The sequence below is a fragment of the Anomaloglossus baeobatrachus genome, chromosome 9 (assembly GCF_048569485.1).
Source record: "Anomaloglossus baeobatrachus isolate aAnoBae1 chromosome 9, aAnoBae1.hap1, whole genome shotgun sequence".
NCBI classification, from domain to species: Eukaryota; Metazoa; Chordata; class Amphibia; order Anura; family Aromobatidae; genus Anomaloglossus; species Anomaloglossus baeobatrachus.
In genome coordinates this window covers 202,883,498-202,903,717 of record NC_134361.1, presented here as the reverse complement: position 1 = coordinate 202,903,717, position 20,220 = coordinate 202,883,498, and the positions used below count along the sequence as shown (strand labels likewise).

At 51.2% G+C, this 20,220-nt stretch overlaps 1 protein-coding gene across 6 annotated transcripts in view; it reads right to left on the bottom strand.

The window, feature by feature from the left end:
- The window catches only part of IQSEC2 (IQ motif and Sec7 domain ArfGEF 2), a 210,267-nt gene that overhangs the window by 23,221 nt on the left and 166,826 nt on the right, over window positions 1–20,220 (bottom strand). For all 6 annotated transcript variants that reach the window (XM_075324275.1, XM_075324270.1, XM_075324274.1 and 3 more), the window contains 2 exons: window positions 16,912–17,789; window positions 867–1,028 (listed from right to left, as the gene is read on the bottom strand). In XM_075324275.1, the coding sequence (XP_075180390.1) occupies window positions 867–1,028; window positions 16,912–17,789 (1,040 nt within the window). The remainder of the gene's footprint in view (window positions 1–866; window positions 1,029–16,911; window positions 17,790–20,220) is intronic.

Here is a 20,220-nt window from a genome sequence, read left to right as displayed (position 1 = left end):
AAGCATGCAGGATAGGGGGACTTTGTGTTCTCACACACACGGTCACTAGTGAGGAGCGGGCACTACCATGCTCGGGTGCTCTATACTCGTAACTAGTAATGAGTGAGCACTACCATGCTCGGGTGCTCGATACTCGTAACTAGTGATGAGCGGGCAAGTAGTGCGCCTGAGCATGGTATTGCCTGCTCATTACTAGTTACGAGTACCGAGCACCAGAGCATGGTAGTGCCCGCCCATCACTAGTTACGAGTACAGAGCACCCGAGCATGGTAGTGCCCACTCATCACTAGTTACGAGTACTGAGCATCCGAGCATGGTAGTGCCCGCTCATCACTAGTTACGAGTACCGAGCACCAGAGCATGGTAGTGCCCGCCCATCACTAGTTACGAGTACAGAGCACCCGAGCATGGTAGTGCCCACTCATCACTAGTTACCAGTACTGAGCACCCGAGCATGTTAGTGCTCACTCATCACTAGTTACGAGTACTGAGCATCCGAGCATGGTAGTGCCCGCTCATCACTAGTTACCAGTACTGAGCACCTGAGCATGGTAGTGCCCGGTCATCACTAGTTATGAGTATTAAGCACCTGAGCATGGTAGTGCCCGGTCATCACTAGTTACTAGTACGGAGCACCCGAGCATGGTAGTGCCCGGTCATTACTAGATACTAGTACCAAGCACCCGAGCATGGTAGTGCCCGGTCATCACTAGATACTAGTACCGAGCACCCGAGCATGGTAGTGTCCGCTCATCACTAGTTACGAGTACAGAGCACCCGAGCATGGTAGTGCCCACTCATCCTTAACAGCCACCTCTACAAAAACCACGTGCCCCCTTGTAGTCCCGGGATCCATGGTGCCTTACTCTAATACATCCCGGTTAAACTGCTTCTGGCGGTTTCCAAGGAACTCTCCGATCATCTGACGGCTCAGGCCTTTCCTCTCGAGGATGAAATGTGCCACCCCCACGGGCGTATCGGACAGGAAGCCCCTCTCGATCAAGTACTGGATCCCTTTTTCTGGTTTTCTATAGTAAAAAGGAAAACAGATGTATAATAAATCCAGTAAAAATCTAATAATAAAATAATACACATGGCACTAAGAAATCGATATCAAACTTTACTTCTAGTCCAAAGCTGGCCAAATCCTTAGTCAGTAAGTGGTCAATTCTGCTACAGCTCCCCCGCAGGGTAAATCGAGTATTACACAGTTCACATTAAAATTTTAATTTTAGTTTTTCAAAACCCTCCAGGAAAAAAACAAAAAGCAAAAAACTTCATAAGAATAGGAAAATAAATTTTCCATAGAGATGAACAGGAAAAGTTTTTTGTATTCTAAGTATTAGAGTGAATTAAAGGGGCCAGTCTCAGACAAAAGTGGCCAATTTTTGGTCTTATATTATTCCCGATGCTACACAGAGTATGCCATTTTTTTTCTTTATTAAATGCACAATACGGTTCCCGAGATATGGGCCTTTTTATTTAGTGCTAATCTTATGATCTTTCCGAGGGGGCGGTGCTTAATTATGCAGAGCAGCTTAAAAGACACGCCCCTGAGGATCCTGTGAGTAAATAAAAAGGCTCATATCTCTAAAACGGTATGGCAGATTTTAAAAAAAACAAAAACCGTAATGCTCAGGAGAGCAACTAGAATAAGATAAGAACAAAATATGGCCAATCTCTGACTCCTAAAAAACCCCCCAATGAGCATATCCTAAATCCTTTTCAATCTACAAATTATTTTTTGTTTTATTTTTCTAAACAGCGTTATCTACTATTATATAGTCAGCACACCATGAACTTTAATTTCTGAATATAAATGTCATAGTTTGTATACCATGTTCTGATCTCAGGTGATACCAGAGAGCATGTATGGGGAGTTTTGTTTTTCAACTTTTTTAATCTTCAAGGTGGAGAACTATTTACAACCATGAGCAAAATAAATTTTACACACAATATTTCGAATAGTTATCACCTTTTATATGACGGCTTCTTAATTTACGACCAGGGATAAATCCGCTCGCTATGATTCAGCATCATACAATTTCCTAATGGCCCATAACAATAATTACAAAACACATTTATACGGGCATTGTTGGATTACTATCCTAATAAAAGGAGTTATTTTCCTATCCTGTATTGTCAATATGTATGACCCCGAAAACATCTGGGTTTATAGGTAAGGATCCTAAATTATTATTATTATAATATATTATTATTATTAATAATAATGTTAAAATAATAATAATAATAATAATAATAATAATAATAAATAATTAACAATAATTATTATTATTATTATTAATTTATATAGTGCTATTAATTCCACAGCGCTTTACATACAATGACAATACTGTCCCCATTGGGGATCACAATCTAAGTTCCCTATCAGTAAGTTTTTGGATTATGAAAGGCAATTATCACAATAAACCACATAAATTATGTTAGTGGACGCTTTTCCACAAGGAATTCTGTAGCTTATTTGTCCTGAGTGAAGAGACCTTTAAGGATTTATTCTCTCCAATTGGTAAAATTGTAGAAATAAGCAACTTTGCAATACGATTTTTCTTAAAAATCCTCTCCATTCTCAAGGATAGAGGGATACTTAAGTCCATAATTCACCGATTACCTCTGAAGTGTTAACAGCAGTTGCTGGTTTCCTAGGTAAGGAATGCAGCACTTGCTAGCTCTTTGCTGAATAGCTTGGAAGCGCTGCTCTGAAGCTGAACCTACACCAGCAGCATTGGAGAGCACACAGGTCGAACCTCAACGATGTCGCTGGTCTGACCTGTCAATTATATGACTTGTATTCTGCATTTTTCACCACATTTTCTCTCTGTATGGTGTCTTTAACTTTCAGTTGTCTCTGAGCTAGTGGGTAAAGACTAGATACTTTAATGTTCCCTATACGCAGTACAGACACAGATATGAAGGATTCCTGCTTCTTTCTTGATTTGGGATATGTTTCAAAGCAGTAACAGCAGCATGGAGGACATTATACAGCAGTACAGAGCAGTGTGCCTGTGAATCCGGCAGCATGGAGGACCTTATACAGCAGTACTGAGCAGTGTGCCTGTGAATCCAGCAGCATGGAGGACCTTATACAGCAGTACTGAGCAGTGTGCCTGTGAATCCGGCAGCATGGAGGACCTTATACAGCAGTACTGAGCAGTGTGCCTGTGATTCCAGCAGCATGGAGGACATTATACAGCAGTACTGAGCAGTGTGCCTGTGATTCCAGCAGCATGGAGGACCTTATACAGCAGTACTGAGCAGTGTGGCTGTGAATCCAGAAGCATGGAGGACATTATACAGCAGTACTGAGCAGTGTGGCTGTGAATCCAGCAGCATGGAGGACCTTATACAGCAGTACTGAGCAGTGTGGCTGTGAATCCAGCAGCATGGAGGACCTTATACAGCAGTACTGAGCAGTGTGGCTGTGAATCCAGCAGCATGGAGGACCTTATACAGCAGTACTGAGCAGTGTGGCTGTGAATCCAGCAGCATGGAGGACATTATACAGCAGTACTGAGCAGTGTGGCTGTGAATCCGGCAGCATGGAGGACCTTATACAGCAGTACTGAGCAGTGTGCCTGTGAATCAAGCAGCATGGAGGACCTTATACAGCAGTACTGCGCAGTGTGGCTGTGAATCCAGCAGCATGGAGGACCTTATACAGCAGTACTGAGCAGTGTGCCTGTGAATCCGGCAGCATGGAGGACATTATACAGCAGTACTGAGCAGTGTGGCTGTGAATCCAGCAGCATGGAGGACCTTATACAGCAGTACTGAGCAGTGTGCCTGTGAATCCAGCAGCATGGAGGACATTATACAGCAGTACTGAGCAGTGTGGCTGTGAATCCAGCAGCATGGAAGACATTATACAGCAGTACTGAGCAGTGTGGCTGTGAATCCGGCAGCATGGAGGACCTTACACAGCAGTACTGAGCAGTGTGCCTGTGAATCCAGCAGCATGGAAGACATTATACAGCAGTACTGAGCAGTGTGCCTGTGAATCCAGCCTAAAAATATCCCCAAATATCCATGGTGTTTTAAAGGGAACCTGTCATCACTCTAGACAGTTCTTTTTTTACAAAACAATTGTGTCATCTTTCCTTCGACCTTTGTCGTTCCTCTGTTGTTCCTCCAACAAATTTATGGATAAATTGACAACTGGGTGTTACCAGTCAGGGGGCGTGTTCGACATTGCCCAATCAGAGCTGTGACTGTTACACTGAAAAGGGACATGCCTTTTTAACATACGACATGGCAACACCCAGTTGTCAATTTATTCATAAAATTTCCAGGCGGAATAAGAGGAACGGCACAATACAGAGATGTAAGCAAAGCTGGAAAATACAGTGATTTACTAAAAGAAAGGTCAGGGGGGCAGTAGGTTCACTTTAAATAATACATGGGGCATTTTTTGGGCACAAGGAATCCATTATGTCAGCGTATTGGACACAAATGTCACATCATACACACCGCAACACAAGCAGGACTAATGTTACAGATGTACACTAAGGTCCAAAATCAGCACGCCAAAAACACCCCGGCATTCCTCATCCACCAGACACCCCGGCATTCCCCTCCACCAGACACCCCGGCACTGCCTATCCACCAGACACCCCGAAATTCCTCATCCACCAGACACCCCGGCATTGCCCATCCACCAGACACCCGGCATTCCTCATCCACCAGACACCCCGGCATTCCTCATCCACCAGACACCCCGGCATTCCCCTCCACCAGACACCCCAGCATTGCCCATCCACCAGACACCAGGGCTGTGGAGTCGGAGTCGGAGTCGTGGAGTCGGAGTCGGAGCTCATTTTGGTGGAGTCGGAGTCGGTATAAAATGCACCGACTCCGACTCCTAAAATATATAATAAATTGGGGACAGGAGTGCAATGCAGAATGTGCTGAATATTTTACTAAATAACAACATTTAGTATAATGCTTATATTTAAGTGAAAAATTTATTGTAGTACAATGTGAACATCAGACATTTAATTGTTTTTATGATACAATAATCAAGATATTTGGATAGAACATAAAATATTTATTGGAATACAACTTTAGAACACAAAAAAACTAATAAATTGTAAATATGTAATATATATAATATATATATATATATATATATACAGTGTATATACACACACACAAGATATATATGTAATCTACTGTATATTACATAGTGTATTACATATTTACAATTTATTACAGTTTTTTGTGTTCTAAAGTTGTATTCCAATAAATATATTTTATGTTCTATCCAAATATCTTGATTATTGTATCATAAAAATTATTAAATGTCTGATGTTCACATACACATATTCATGTACTACAATAAATTTTTCATTTAACTATAAGCAATATATGTAGGAGCCGGAGTCGGAGCCGGAGTCGGAGTCGGTGCAAGAGAATTTGAGGAGTCGGAGTCGGAGTCGAAGGTTTGGCTTACCGACTCCACAGCCCTGCCAGACACCCCGAAATTCCTCATCCACCAGACAATCCGGCATTGCCCATCCACCAGACACCCGGCATTGCCCATCCACCAGACACCCCGGCATTCCCCATCCACCAGACACCCCGGCATTGCCCATCCACCAGACACCCCGAAATTCCTTATCCACCAGACACCCCGGCATTGTCCATCCACCAGACACCCCAGCATTCCTCATCCACCAGGCACCCCAGCATTCCCCATCCACCAGACACCCCGGCATTCCTCATCCACCAGACACCCCGGCATTCCACTCCACCAGACACCTCGGCATTCCACTCCACCAGACACCTCGGCATTCCCCATCCACCAAACACCCCGAAATTCCTCATCCACCAGACACCCCGGCATTCCCCATCCACCAGACACCCCGGCATTCCTCATCCACCAGACACCCCGGCATTCCTCATCCACCAGACACCCCGGCATTCCTCATCCACCAGACACCCCGGCATTCCTCATCCACCAGACACCCCGGCATTGCCCATCCACCAGACACCCCGGCATTGTCCATCCACCAGACACCCCGAAATTCCTCATCCACCAGACACCCCGGCATTCCCCTCCACCAGACACCCCGGCACTGCCTATCCAGCAGACACCCCGAAATTCCTCATCCACCAGACACCCCGGCATTGCCCATCCACCAGACACCCGGCATTCCTCATCCACCAGACACCCCGGCATTCCCCATCCACCAGACACCCCGGCATTCCTCATCCACCAGACACCCCGGCATTCCTCATCCACCAGACACCCCGGCATTCCCCTCCACCAGACACCCCAGCATTGCCCATCCACCAGACACCCCGAAATTCCTCATCCACCAGACAACCCGGCATTGCCCATCCACCAGACACCCGGCATTCCCCATCCACCAGACACCCCGGCATTCCCCATCCACCAGACACCCCAGCATTGCCCATCCACCAGACACCCGGCATTCCTCATCCACCAGACACCCCGGCATTGCCCATCCACCAGACACCCGGCATTGCCCATCCACCAGACACCCCGGCATTCCCCATCCACCAGACACCCCGGCATTGCCCATCCACCAGACACCCCGAAATTCCTCATCCACCAGACACCCCGGCATTGTCCATCCACCAGACACCCCGGCATTCCTCATCCACCAGACACCCCAGCATTCCCCATCCACCAGACACCCCGGCATTCCTCATCCACCAGACACCCCGGCATTCCCCTCCACCAGACACCTCGGCATTCCCCATCCACCAAACACCCCGAAATTCCTCATCCACCAGACACCCCGGCATTCCCCATCCACCAGACACCCCGGCATTCCTCATCCACCAGACACCCCGGCATTCCTCATCCACCAGACACCCCGGCATTCCTCATCCACCAGACACCCCGGCATTCCTCATCCACCAGACACCCCGGCATTCCTCATCCACCAGACACCCCGGCATTGCCCATCCACCAGACACCCCGGCATTGTCCATCCACCAGACACCCCGAAATTCCTCATCCACCAGACACCCCGGCATTCCCCTCCACCAGACACCCCGGCACTGCCTATCCAGCAGACACCCCGAAATTCCTCATCCACCAGACACCCCGGCATTGCCCATCCACCAGACACCCGGCATTCCTCATCCACCAGACACCCCGGCATTCCCCATCCACCAGACACCCCGGCATTCCTCATCCACCAGACACCCCGGCATTCCTCATCCACCAGACACCCCGGCATTCCCCTCCACCAGACACCCCAGCATTGCCCATCCACCAGACACCCCGAAATTCCTCATCCACCAGACAACCCGGCATTGCCCATCCACCAGACACCCCAGCATTGCCCATCCACCAGACACCCCGAAATTCCTCATCCACCAGACAACCCGGCATTGCCCATCCACCCGGCATTCCCCATCCACCAGACACCCCGGCATTCCCCATCCACCAGACACCCCAGCATTGCCCATCCACCAGACACCCCGGCATTGCCCATCCACCAGACACCCCGAAATTCCTCATCCACCAGACACCCCGGCATTGTCCATCCACCAGACACCCCAGCATTCCCCATCCACCAGACACCCCGGCATTCCTCATCCACCAGACACCCCGGCATTCCCCATCCACCAGACACCCCGGCATTCCCCATCCACCAAACACCCCGAAATTCCTCATCCACCAGACACCCCGGCATTCCCCATCCAACAGACACCCCGGCATTCCTCATCCACCAGACACCCCGGCATTCCTCATCCACCAGACACCCCGGCATTCCTCATCCACCAGACACCCCGGCATTCCTCATCCACCAGACACCCCGGCATTCCTCATCCACCAGACACCCCGGCATTGCCCATCCACCAGACACCCCGGCATTGCCCATCCACCAGACACCCCGGCATTGCCCATCCACCAGACACCCGGCATTGCCCATCCACCAGACACCCCGGCATTCCCCATCCACCCCGGCATTGCCCATCCACCAGACACCCGGCATTCCTCATCCACCAGACACCCCGGCATTGCCCATCCACCAGACACCCGGCATTCCTCATCCACCAGACACCCCGGCATTCCCCATCCACCAGACACCCCGGCATTGCCCATCCACCAGACACCCCGAAATTCCTCATCCACCAGACACCCCGGCATTGCCCATCCACCAGACACCCCGGCATTGCCCATCCACCAGACACCCCGGCATTCCCCATCCACCACACACCCCGGCATTGCCCATCCACCAGACACCCCGAAATTCCTCATACACCAGACACCCCGGCATTCCCCATCCACCAGACACCCCAGCATTGCCCATCCAACAGACACCCCGGCATTGCCCATCCACCAGACACCCCGAAATTCCTCATCCACCAGACACCCAGGCATTGTCCATCCACCAGACACCCCGGCATTCCCCATCCACCAGACACCCCGGCATTCCCCTCCACCAGACACCTCGGCATTCCCCATCCACCAGACACCCCGGCATTCCCCATCCACCAGACACCCCGGCATTCCTCATCCACCAGACACCCCGGCATTCCTCATCCACCAGACACCCCGGCATTCCCCTCCACCAGACACCCCGGCATTCCTCATCCACCAGACATCCCGGCATTCCCCTCCACCAGACACCCCGGCATTGCCCATCCACCAGACACCCCGAAATTCCTCATCCACCAGACACCCCGGCATTGCCCATCCACCAGACACCCGGCATTGCCCATTCACCAGACACCCCGGCATTGCCCATCCACCAGACACCCCGGCATTCCCCATCCACCAGACACCCCGGCATTCCCCATCCACCAGACACCCCGGCATTCCCCATCCACCAGACACCCCAGCATTGCCCATCCACCAGACACCCCAGCATTGCCCATCCACCAGACACCCCGAAATTCCTCATCCACCAGACACCCAGGCATTGTCCATCCACCAGACACCCCGGCATTCCCCATCCACTAGACACCCCGGCATTCCCCTCCACCAGACACCTCGGCATTCCCCATCCACCAGACACCCCGAAATTCCTCATCCACCAGACACCCCGGCATTGCCCATCCACCAGACACCCGGCATTGCCCTGCACCAGACACCCCGGCATTCCCCTCCACCAGACACCCCGGCATTCCCCATCCACCAGACACCCCGAAATTCCTCATCCACCAGACACCCCGGCATTGCCCATCCACCAGACACCCTGAAATTCCTCATCCACCAGACACCCCGAAATTCCTCATCCACCAGACACCCGGCATTGCCCATCCACCAGACACCCCGGCATTCCCCTCCACCAGACACCTCGGCATTCCCCATCCACCAGACACCCCGGCATTCCCCATCCACCAGACACCCCGAAATTCCCCATCCACCAGACACCCCGAAATTCCCCATCCACCAGACACCCCGGCATTCCCCTCCACCAGACACCTCGGCATTCCTCATCCACCAAACACCCCGGCATTCCTCATCCACCAGACAGCCCGGCATTGCCCTCCACAAGACACCTCGACATTCCCCATCCACCAGACACCCCGAAATTCCTCATCCACCAGACACCCGGCATTGCCCATCCACCAGACACCCCAGCATTCCTCATCCACCAGACACCCTGGCATTCCCCTCCACCAGACACCTTGGCATTCCCCATCCACCAGACACCCCGGCATTGTCCAGACACCCCGGCATTCCCCTCCACCAGACACCTCGGCATTCCCCACCCACCAGACACCCCGGCATTCCCCTCCACCAGACACCTCGGCATTCCCCACCCACCAGACACCCCGAAATTCCTCACCCACCAGACACCCCGAAATTCCTCATCCACCAGACACCCCGGCATTCCCCTCCACCAGACACCTCGGCATTCCCCATCCACCAGATACCCCGAAATTCCTCATCCACCAGACACCCCGGCATTCCTCATCCACCAGACACCCCGGCATTCCTCATCCACCAGACACCCCGGCATTCCTCATCCACCAGACACCCCGGCATTGCCCATCCACCAGACACCCCGGCATTCCTCATCCACCAGACACCCCGGCATTCCTCATCCACCAGACACCCAGGCATTCCTCATCCACCAGACACCCAGGCATTCCTCATCCACCAGACACTCCGGCATTGCCCAGACACCAGACTCCCCGGCATTCCTCATCCACCAGACACCCCGGCATTGCCCAGACACCCCGGCATTCCTCATCCACCAGACACCCCGGCATTGCCCATCCACCAGACACCCCGGCATTGCCCATCCACCAGACACCCCGGCATTGCCCATCCACCAGACACCCCGGCATTCCTCATCCACCAGATACCCCGGCATTCCTCGTCCACCAGACACCCCGGCATTCCTCGTCCACCAGACACCCCGGCATTTCTCGTCCACCAGACACCCCGGCATTGCCCATCCACCAGACACCCCGGCATTGCCCATCCACCAGACACCCCGGTATTCCTCATCCACCAGACACCCCGGCATTCCTCATCCACCAGACACCCCGGTATTCCTCATCCACCAGACACCCCGGCATTCCTCATCCACCAGACACCCCGGCATTCCTCATCCACCAGACACCCCGGCATTCCTCATCCACCAGACACCCCGGCATTGCCCAACCACCAGACACCCCGGCATTCCTCATCCACCAGACACCCCGGCATTCCCCTCTACCAGACACCCCGGCATTCTTCCAACCTGCTGCTCGCCTCAGAACTACAACTCCTAGCATGCACTGGCAATTACAGATGGTTAGGTCAGGCTCAGAAAAGTTATTTCACAACAGTTGGAAAGAAATAGGATCTTAAAAGGCCACAGGTGCAGGAATGGATTCTTCGCAGTAAAAGCGGTTGAAGGGGTTTTCCCCACTAAAAGCATAAATTCCAGGGTAATAATATCAGACTGACTAGGACGTCTCATATGACTGATCTTTATTCATAAACCAGATGTACGGAGGTAATTTGAGCAAGGAACCTTTCCCACCATGGGACAAACACAGACACCCTAATCGAGACTTATCAGGTTCACCCTACTACCAAAATATCATGAAAAATAATATGAAAATATAATTTCTGGAGTAACCATAGGTTATATCTTCCATCACTTAATGGATCTGTACAGAAAAGCAGTGAATAGTAAGGAAATCACTGTCCTGAAATCCAAGAATCTCAACTCGAAACACAAGAACTAAGACGATCACCTTACACCGGCCCCATGTGACGGATCCGCGGATTTTCAGGAGTCTACAAAGCTCTTCTCTGAATTATAATGGGCTGCGAGTAAACTAGGAAAATAGCAAAAACACCAGTCCTATAGAAGAGACAGCGCCGAGATCTATCACTGCTGCCTCTAGTGGAGCCCGGCAAGGCCGCCCTGTGCCGTATGGATGCACCGCGCAAGAGGAGATCATCAATTATTAGACTTTTACACCTAGAGAGAAACAAGGCACAAATCTGGGAATGGATTGAACTCTTAATGGCAGAAATAAGAAAGGGCATTTCAAATCCATCTGACACCCCCCAGCATTGCCTGTCCACCAGACACCCCCCGGCATTGCCCATCCACCAGACACCCCGGCTTTGCCGGTCCACCAGACACCCCGGCATTCCCCATCCACCAGACACCCTAGCATTTCCCATCTACCAGACACCCCGGCATTCCCCATCCACCAGACACCCCGGCATTCCTCATCCACCAGACACCCCGGCATTCCCCATCCACCAGACACCCCGGCATTCCCAATCCACCAGACACCCCGGCATTCCCCATCCACCAGACACCCCGGCATTCCCCATCCACCAGACACCCCCGGCATTCCCCATCCACCAGACACCCCCGGCATTCCCCATCCACCAGACACCCCCGGCATTGCTCATCCACCAGACACCCCGGCATTTCCCATCCACCAGACACCCCGGCATTTCCCATCCACCAGACACCCCGGCATTGCTCGTCCACTAGACACCCCCCGACATTGCCCGTCCACCAGACACCTCGACATTCCCCGTCCACCAGACACCCCGGCATTTCCCATCCACCAGACACCCCGGCATTGCTCGTCCACTAGACACCCCCCGACATTGCCCGTCCACCAGACACCTCGACATTCCCCATCCACCAGACACCCTAGCATTTCCCATCTACCAGACACCCCGGCATTCCCCATCCACCAGACACCCCGGCATTCCTCATCCACCAGACACCCCGGCATTCCTCATCCACCAGACACCCCGGCATTCCCCATCCACCAGACACCCCGGCATTCCTCATCCACCAGACACCCCGGCATTCCCCATCCACCAGACACCCCGGCATTCCCCATCCACCAGACACCCCCGGCATTCCCCATCCACCAGACACCCCTGGCATTGCTCATCCACCAGACACCCCGGCATTTCCCATCCACCAGACACCCCGGCATTTCCCATCCACCAGACACCCCGGCATTTCCCATCCACCAGACACCCCGGCTTTGCCCATCCACCAGACACCCCGGCTTTGCCCGTCCACCAGACACCCCGGCTTTGCCCGTCCACCAGACACCCCGGCATTGCCCGTCCACCAGACACCCCGGCATTGCCCGTCCACCAGACACCCCGGCATTGCCCGTCCACCAGACACCCCGGCATTGCCCGTCCACCAGACACCCCGGCATTGCCCGTCCACCAGACACCCCGGCATTGCCCGTCCACCAGACACCCCGGCATTGCCCGTCCACCAGACACCCCGGCATTGCCCAGACACCCCGGCAATGCTCATCCACCAGACACCCCGGCATTTCCCATCCACCAGACACCCCGGCATTGCTCGTCCACTAGACACCCTCCGACATTGCCCGTCCACCAGACACCTCGACATTCCCCGTCCACCAGACACCCCGGCATTCCCCGTCCACCAGACACCCCGGCATTCCCCGTCCACCAGACACCCCGGCATTCCCCGTCCACCAGACACCCCGGCATTCCCCGTCCACCAGACACCCCGGCATTCCCCGTCCACCAGACACCCCGGCATTCACCAGACACCCCGGCATTCACCAGACACCCCGGCATTCACCAGACACCCCGGCATTCCCCAGACACCCCGGCATTCCCCAGACACCCCGGAAATTCCCCATCCACCAGACACCCCGGCATTCCCCAGACACCCCGGCATTCCCCATCCGCCGATTCGACTCCTCGGCATTCCCTATTCACCAGACACCCCAGCTTTACCCATGTATCAGACAGCCTGGCGTTGCCCATCCACCGATCTGACTCACCGACATTGCCAATTCACCAATCAAGCAGACACCCTGCATTGGCCATCAGACATCCCGACATTGCCCATCAGCCAGAACGACACCCCAGAATTGCCCATCCATCAATCTGACACACTGACATTGGCTATCAGCCGGAATGATGCTGCAGAATTGCCCATCCGCTAGTCCGAACCCCTGGCATTGCCCATCCGCCGATCCTACACCCCGACATTGCACATCCACCAATACGACATTGGCCATCCACCAATCTGATACCCTGGAAGTGCAAATCCAACCGGACCTGAAACCCCAACATTGCCCAACCACTGGTCCGACACCCCGACATTGCCCATCCAACAATCTAACACTGCCCATTCACCAATCCAATACCCTGCCATTGCCTATCCACCGGATCTGACACCACAGCATTGCACATCTACTGATCCGACAACTTTGCCATACATATCACCTACCGCCGCCTCACTGTGCCTTATACTTGTATTTACCACGTCCCTGCACCATAATAACCCTATGATAGAAGGAAGCAAAACACTAAATATCACTTTGGACCCGATTTATCATTTGGAATTTGTCACCTTTCATTCTTTAAAGTATCGGACGTGACGCAAGAGTTTTACACAAAATAAAAAACACTCATACATTTGTCTTTAACCATTTAACGACTTTTAAAAAGGCAAAAAGGCTTAATTATCCCTTAAAATGTCGCAAAATTTGCAGAGGTTGACAGACATTAAATCACTCCGAAGGGGGTGGAAGACATTTGCACAGAAATTTGGCAAATTTTCAAAAAGTTGTAGATGATGAATTGGCTGAAAAAAAAAAAAAAAACAAAACATCTGGAAGCCCTAAACCTCCCATAATAATGACCAGTAGAAAAAGAAAAAAAAAAAATATAAAAAAGCGCAAATTAAAAATAAAGAACACCAAAAACTAGAAAAAAAGAGGAGAGAAAATGCAATATGGAATTTGTCCGCTTATTGTTCCCGAATTATAATGGCAGGATCTTGTACCCCGCTCCGATACACAATACGGCAGTATCCAGGCTCGCCGGCTTACATAACATCCACATGCTCACAAAACTCCTTAGCATTTTAACAGTCCAATAATCCTGATATTTTCTGACGTCGGGCACGCTGCATGCGGTCAGTGAACCCGAAATGTGCCCTCCATGAACACATATTACTGCAGGCCTGTGCTGTAAACAAGCTGCAAAAGCAAAATTTAAAGGGAAACTCCACTTCCCCTGTTCCCCCCTCTCTTTCCCCCTAACCTTCCCCTCCCTCTTTCCCCCTGACCTTCCCCTCCCTCTTTCCCCCCCAACCTTCCCCTCCCCCCACCTTCCCCCTCCCTCTCTTCTCCCCCCACCTTCCCCCTCCCTCCCTTCTCCCCCCACCTTCCCCCTCCCTCTCTTCTCCCCCCACCTTCCCCCTCCTTCCCTTCTCCCCCCCTTCCCTTCTCCCCCCCTTCCCCCTCCTTCTCTTCTCCCCCCCCTTCCCCCTCCTTCTCTTCTCCCCCCCTTCTCCCCCCACATTCCCCTCCTTCTCTTCTCCCCCCCTTCTCCCCCCACATTCCCCTTCCTCTCCTTTCCCGCCTCACCCCCCCTCTCTTACCCCCTCACCCCCCTTCTTTCCCCCTCACCCCCCCCCTCTTTCTCAGCCCCCCCTTCCCTCTCTTTCCCCCCTTTCCCCTCTTTCTCAGCCCCCCTTACCCGTCTACATGGCAGCTGCAGGACACTACATGTATGGAGATCTATTTGCTCTATTATAAAAATAAACCATCATTACATTAAATGACAAAAGGTTCAGAGACCCCCAAAGCATAAGTTGTGCCCCTTTTTCAGACAAGGTCAAAGCCCTGATGTGTAAGAGACATCACTCTGTACAACCAGCAGATGGCAGCATGCAGCCATCCCATCAGGTACAGCATTGGTGATACCGGTCAAGTGGTAAAGATTTTGTCTAAAAACAGCAGCACCCCTGTCCGCAGCCACTTTTTTCTTAAAGGGGTTTTCCACGTCTTTTTCACCCTCTTGCTATATCTTTTCTAATATAGTTGGATGTATAGCTTATACGAGCGCATCTCAGCAGGGATCACCATAGTACTAGATAGTTATGCAGATTCTTCCTCCTCCGTTATGTCTGATACTTGCTTTTCCGGCATAGAAATCAGACCAAAAGAAAGGAAGTGGTCACCGGGCTCCTGATGGTGGGTGTGGATATTTTGGAATGAATCACAATTAGTCTGCCTCACAAACTGACCTGACAGTTTCATTCAGCAGTAACAGCAGGGGCTGACACCTTTGCTTTTGAAATGCAGATCACAGCACTTCACTAGCAAAGGGTTTAGGTAATCCAATCACCAACCTGGACAGCTGAAAAGTGCTGAATATTTGAATAAACACTATGACAGGGCTGTACTGGCCATATGGCAATAGCCAGATGGGCTTGTACCTAACCTGGGCTGCTCTGACACTTGATAGCTCCCAATATCTACAGCAGCACAGGGTGGAGAATGGAGGGGGGAGCTAATTGGATCACATGGTACTGCAATGCATGATGGAACTTGTAATAACAGAGCACAGTAAGCTAAGGGAGAGGAAAGGTAGATACCAGTTGGACTGGTAACTACACTGGGTTGTTCTGACACTTGGTATCTCCCAATATCTATAGCAGCACAGTGTGGAGAATGGCGGGGGGAGCTAAGTGCTGGATCACATGGTACTGCAATGCATGATGGAACTTGTAGTAACAGAGCAGATTGAGTTCAGGGAGAGGAAGGGTAGGTACCAGTTGGACTGGTACCTACCGTGGGTTGATCTGACACTTGGCATCTCCCAATATCTACAACAGCAGAGGGTAGAGAATGGAGGGGGCAAGCTAGGTGCTGGATCACAGGCTATTGCAATGCATGATGGAACTTGTAGTAACAGAGCACAGTAAGCACAGGGAAAGGAAGGGATGGATGTAAACATCAGAGCTGCTGCAGGCAGACAACAAGTGATGATAAAAGTTTTATATTACTATAATAAGGGTATGGTGCATTTAGTGTCATTTAATAGTACGATTGATGACTAAAAAATGAAATTAGTTAAGGTAGTTGAAACCCCTTTAATTAGTTGATATTAGTGGGTACTTTAAGGGGAAAGGAGAAGAGTCATCCAATGGGAGTTTGGATGTCATCACCTCAACCATGTGGCCTGCAAGTGTTAGGTTAATGTTTAGAGACATCTAAAGGGACAGGATAGGTGATAACTTTTTGATCGGTGATACCCGCACAGATTGGCAGATCTCGACCCCCCGCTCAATTTATTGCCTGTCCGACAGCCCCATAGAAAAAGAATGGAGCAGCTGTCAGGCATAAAAGAAATCCCCTTTTTGCCAATCGGACCCCCCACCAAATAAGTTATCATGTATCGGCAGGATAGGTGATAACCTACCGGGCAACCCCTTTAAAAGACGCAAACCCTGAATCTATAATTTGCTCCTAATCCCTAAGGGGGGCTATATAACGGACAGGACCCCACCGGTGGGCAGAGCTCGTCCTATTTGCAGGTTGGAATGAGGGGGATACAAATGACTAATTACAACTTGGCTAATGGCCGTAGTTTACGGCGATTTCGGAGGGGACCGCTCCGTCCTTTCGGGCACCTACTTGTTGAAGAGGTTGAGGCCGATCCGGTACTGTCTCCTCTGGACCACGTCGTTGTTGAATGCGGGCGAGTCCCAGCTGTGCCGGGTTTCCCTCTGGTACGTCTGCTTGCACAACGTGTTCGGAGGCTCCCGTAGACTATCCCGGGAAGAGGAGCCGGAGCTGCAGTTGATGGTCTCGTTGGAGTTGGTGGTACTATTTAGGCTTTCGTTATCCCCATCAGAGTTCTCCCCGAGTTCCTGTTTACCATGATGAAGGTGCCGGACCCCCGCCATGCTACCTCCAACTCCCACCTGTGTGCCATTATTACCACCTCCAGAGTCCGATGGGGTAGGCGGAGGATCGGGGTGGTAATGGCGATGCGGATGGGGCGAGCGAGCCGGTCCTTTGTGAGGGGCTTGTTTAAGAGTCCCGTGGGGGCTGCAGTTCTCTTGCTCGTACACCACCTGCCTATTTAGGGACCCTCGATCTGACCGGTCGCTCAGGTCCACGGAACTATCACTGGGGGGCTCGATGGTCAACAAAGGAAGGTGAGCCCCTCTCATGCGAAAGTCTCGGCACTCCATGCAGGGCGTGCTCCGCCGGCTGCCGTTCTCCCGGCTGTCTTCCCGCGAGGAGGACGTGGCCCAGTATTCCTGCCGGGAACTTGTTTCTCGTGGAGTGTCCTGATCGGAGCTTGGAGGTCTATCGAGGGAAAGGGGAGACACCGGCACCCCCTCATCCATGTAAAGCGTTACATCGCTGAACGACGTCGCGGTGCTGTCTCCGTGCTGCTCTTTACTTTCTCCTTTCTCTAAGGTTCCTTTTTCATCTCGAGGATCGGTGCAGTGCATAGATCGGCAGCTTAGAGCGTCGTCTATCGACTCGGCCAAAGACTTTACCTGATGGAGAAGAAACGGAAAGTCACATCAAGCAGCTAGTGGAGGGGTTCATATATTTTCGACCGGTGCTTTTATCTGGGGACATTGTATTTGGGGAAAAAAATATTTTTGCAATTGGGTTTCATGAAACATTTTGCACCATTTGCCTTTTACAGCCTCTGTACCGCACTGTCTATTGCTGGCTGCCGAATGAGTAAACTGAGAGTCTGTCAGCGAGCTCGATTCAGCTGATTTATGAAAAACAGACCACACAATAAAAAAATATATAATAAGCATGGTGTATAAAGGCCAAACTAGAATTGTAAAAAACGATATATATGCCTTTAAGTTAGAATGATGTTGAGGCCACACGCTGCGGCTGGCCGTGCTTCCCACCGGCAGCGATCCGATTTTGCTTCGGACCTGCCGCAGCGTGTGCCCGCAACCAAAATCGGTTGATATCGCACTGATTGATATTGGTGACCGTTGTGGTTTAGTAAATATGTGTAAGCGCCCGTATAATAATTGAACTGTTCCTCTGTTGCTCCTCCTGGAAATTTATGCACAGAAATGGGATCTGCAGGGGTGTTACCATTTGCTCTGGTCAAAGGGGTGTATTTAAGTGAACTGTTCCTCTGTTGCTCCTCCTGGAAATGTATGGATAGAAATGGGAACTGCGGGGGTGTTACCATTTCCTCTGGTCAAAGGGGCGTATCTAATTGCGCTGTTTCTCTGTTGCTCCTCCTGAAAATCTATGGATAGAAATGGGAACTGCAGGGGTGTTACCATTTGCTCTGGTCAAAGGGGTGTATCTAAGTGAACTGTTCCTCCTCCTGGAAATGTATTGATATAAATGGGAACTGCGGGGGTGTTACCATTTGCTCTGGTCAAAAGGGCGTGTCTAATTGCACTGTTCCTCCTCCTGGACATGTATGGATAGAAATGGGAACTGCGAGGGTGTTACCCAAAGCAAATAGTAATCTAACTGCACTGTTCCTCTGTTGCTCCTCCTAGAAATGTATGGATAGAAATGGGATCTGCATGGGTTTTACCATCTGCTCTGGTCAAAGGAGCGTATCTAATTGCACTGTTCCTCTGTTGCTCCTCCTAGAAATGTATGGATAGAAATGGGATCTGCATGGGTTTTACCATCTGCTCTGGTCAAAGGAGCGTATCTAATTGCACTGTTCCTCTGTTGCTCCTCCTGGAAATGTATGGACAGAAATGGGATCTGCATGGGTTTTACCATCTGCTCTGGTCAAAGGAGCGTATCTAATTGCACTGTTCCTCTGTTGCTCCTCCTGGAAATTTATGGATAGAAATGGGATCTGCGGGGGTTTTACCATCTACTCTGGTCAAAGGAGCGTATCCAGACACAAGGACAGTGATTGGACTGGGTCAGAGTGCGTAGACACACCCCTGCGGTCTAGTAACACCCAGCTGTTTATATCTTCTTGTGCTTCCGAGAAAAATGGGAGGTTTTAGAGTTAATATTTCATATAGGGGGGCGGCTTTAGTTGCCAAAGTGGTCAGGACAGGGGCAGAGCCTGAACTATTCGGGTTAGAGTGAGGCTAAAATTAACCAGTTCAAAGGCGAAGAATTAGAAAAACTCACCGCGGTTGTGTGACCGGAGCAGACTATTTCTGGAGCCTTTATAGAGGACATAACTATGCGAGGGGTCATCTGTACGGCTATTTATATCAGGTCTAGCCTGGAATATATAGTCAGTACATTATGGGATTGGTTATGCCGGGCATGAAGACAACTCTACAGCTTACAAGATTTTCTTTAAGGGCTCAATACTAAGTCCTGGATCTAAACACTTCAGCATCCAGCTGAAGTTTAAGTGTATTGAGTCAGCTGCAGCTTGTACTGAGCAGTGCGAGATCTCAGCAGCAGCGGGGAGGAGGGACACTGAGGAGCTGTCCGTCAGGTTTGGAAGGTGGACACTGAGCTTAACTTTCCAAAACTAAATACATATAGCCAAGTAATATAGGTAAGTACAGCACTCCACTTACCATTCTGACAAATTTTCAGAATGAGGAGTACACCGGCCTCATCAGGTCCAAGAGCTCTAGAAATATTGGTCATGTGTGTACTTGAGGAACAACACTATCTTCAGTCACTATATAACTAACCAGTTTACCTCACCACAGGCTCTGTCTCTTAATTTGCAATTGTCCCTGAGCTACTGTGTGGAGACTATGATGTCTCCTATACAAAGCACACAGAGAGGAATTCTTGCTCTTCTTTTCTTACGGTATTTAGCAGCTAGACAGGAGGAGCAGCACAAGGATGGAAGAGATTATACAGCAGTACTGAGCTCGGTAGATGTGAATCCAGACTTGAACGTCCAGCTTAGTCTGTGTGTCGCCCTCTGCTCGTGTCCGCCCTCTGCCCGTGTCCGCCCTCTGCCCGTGTCCGCCCTCTGCCCGTGTCCGCCCTCTGCCC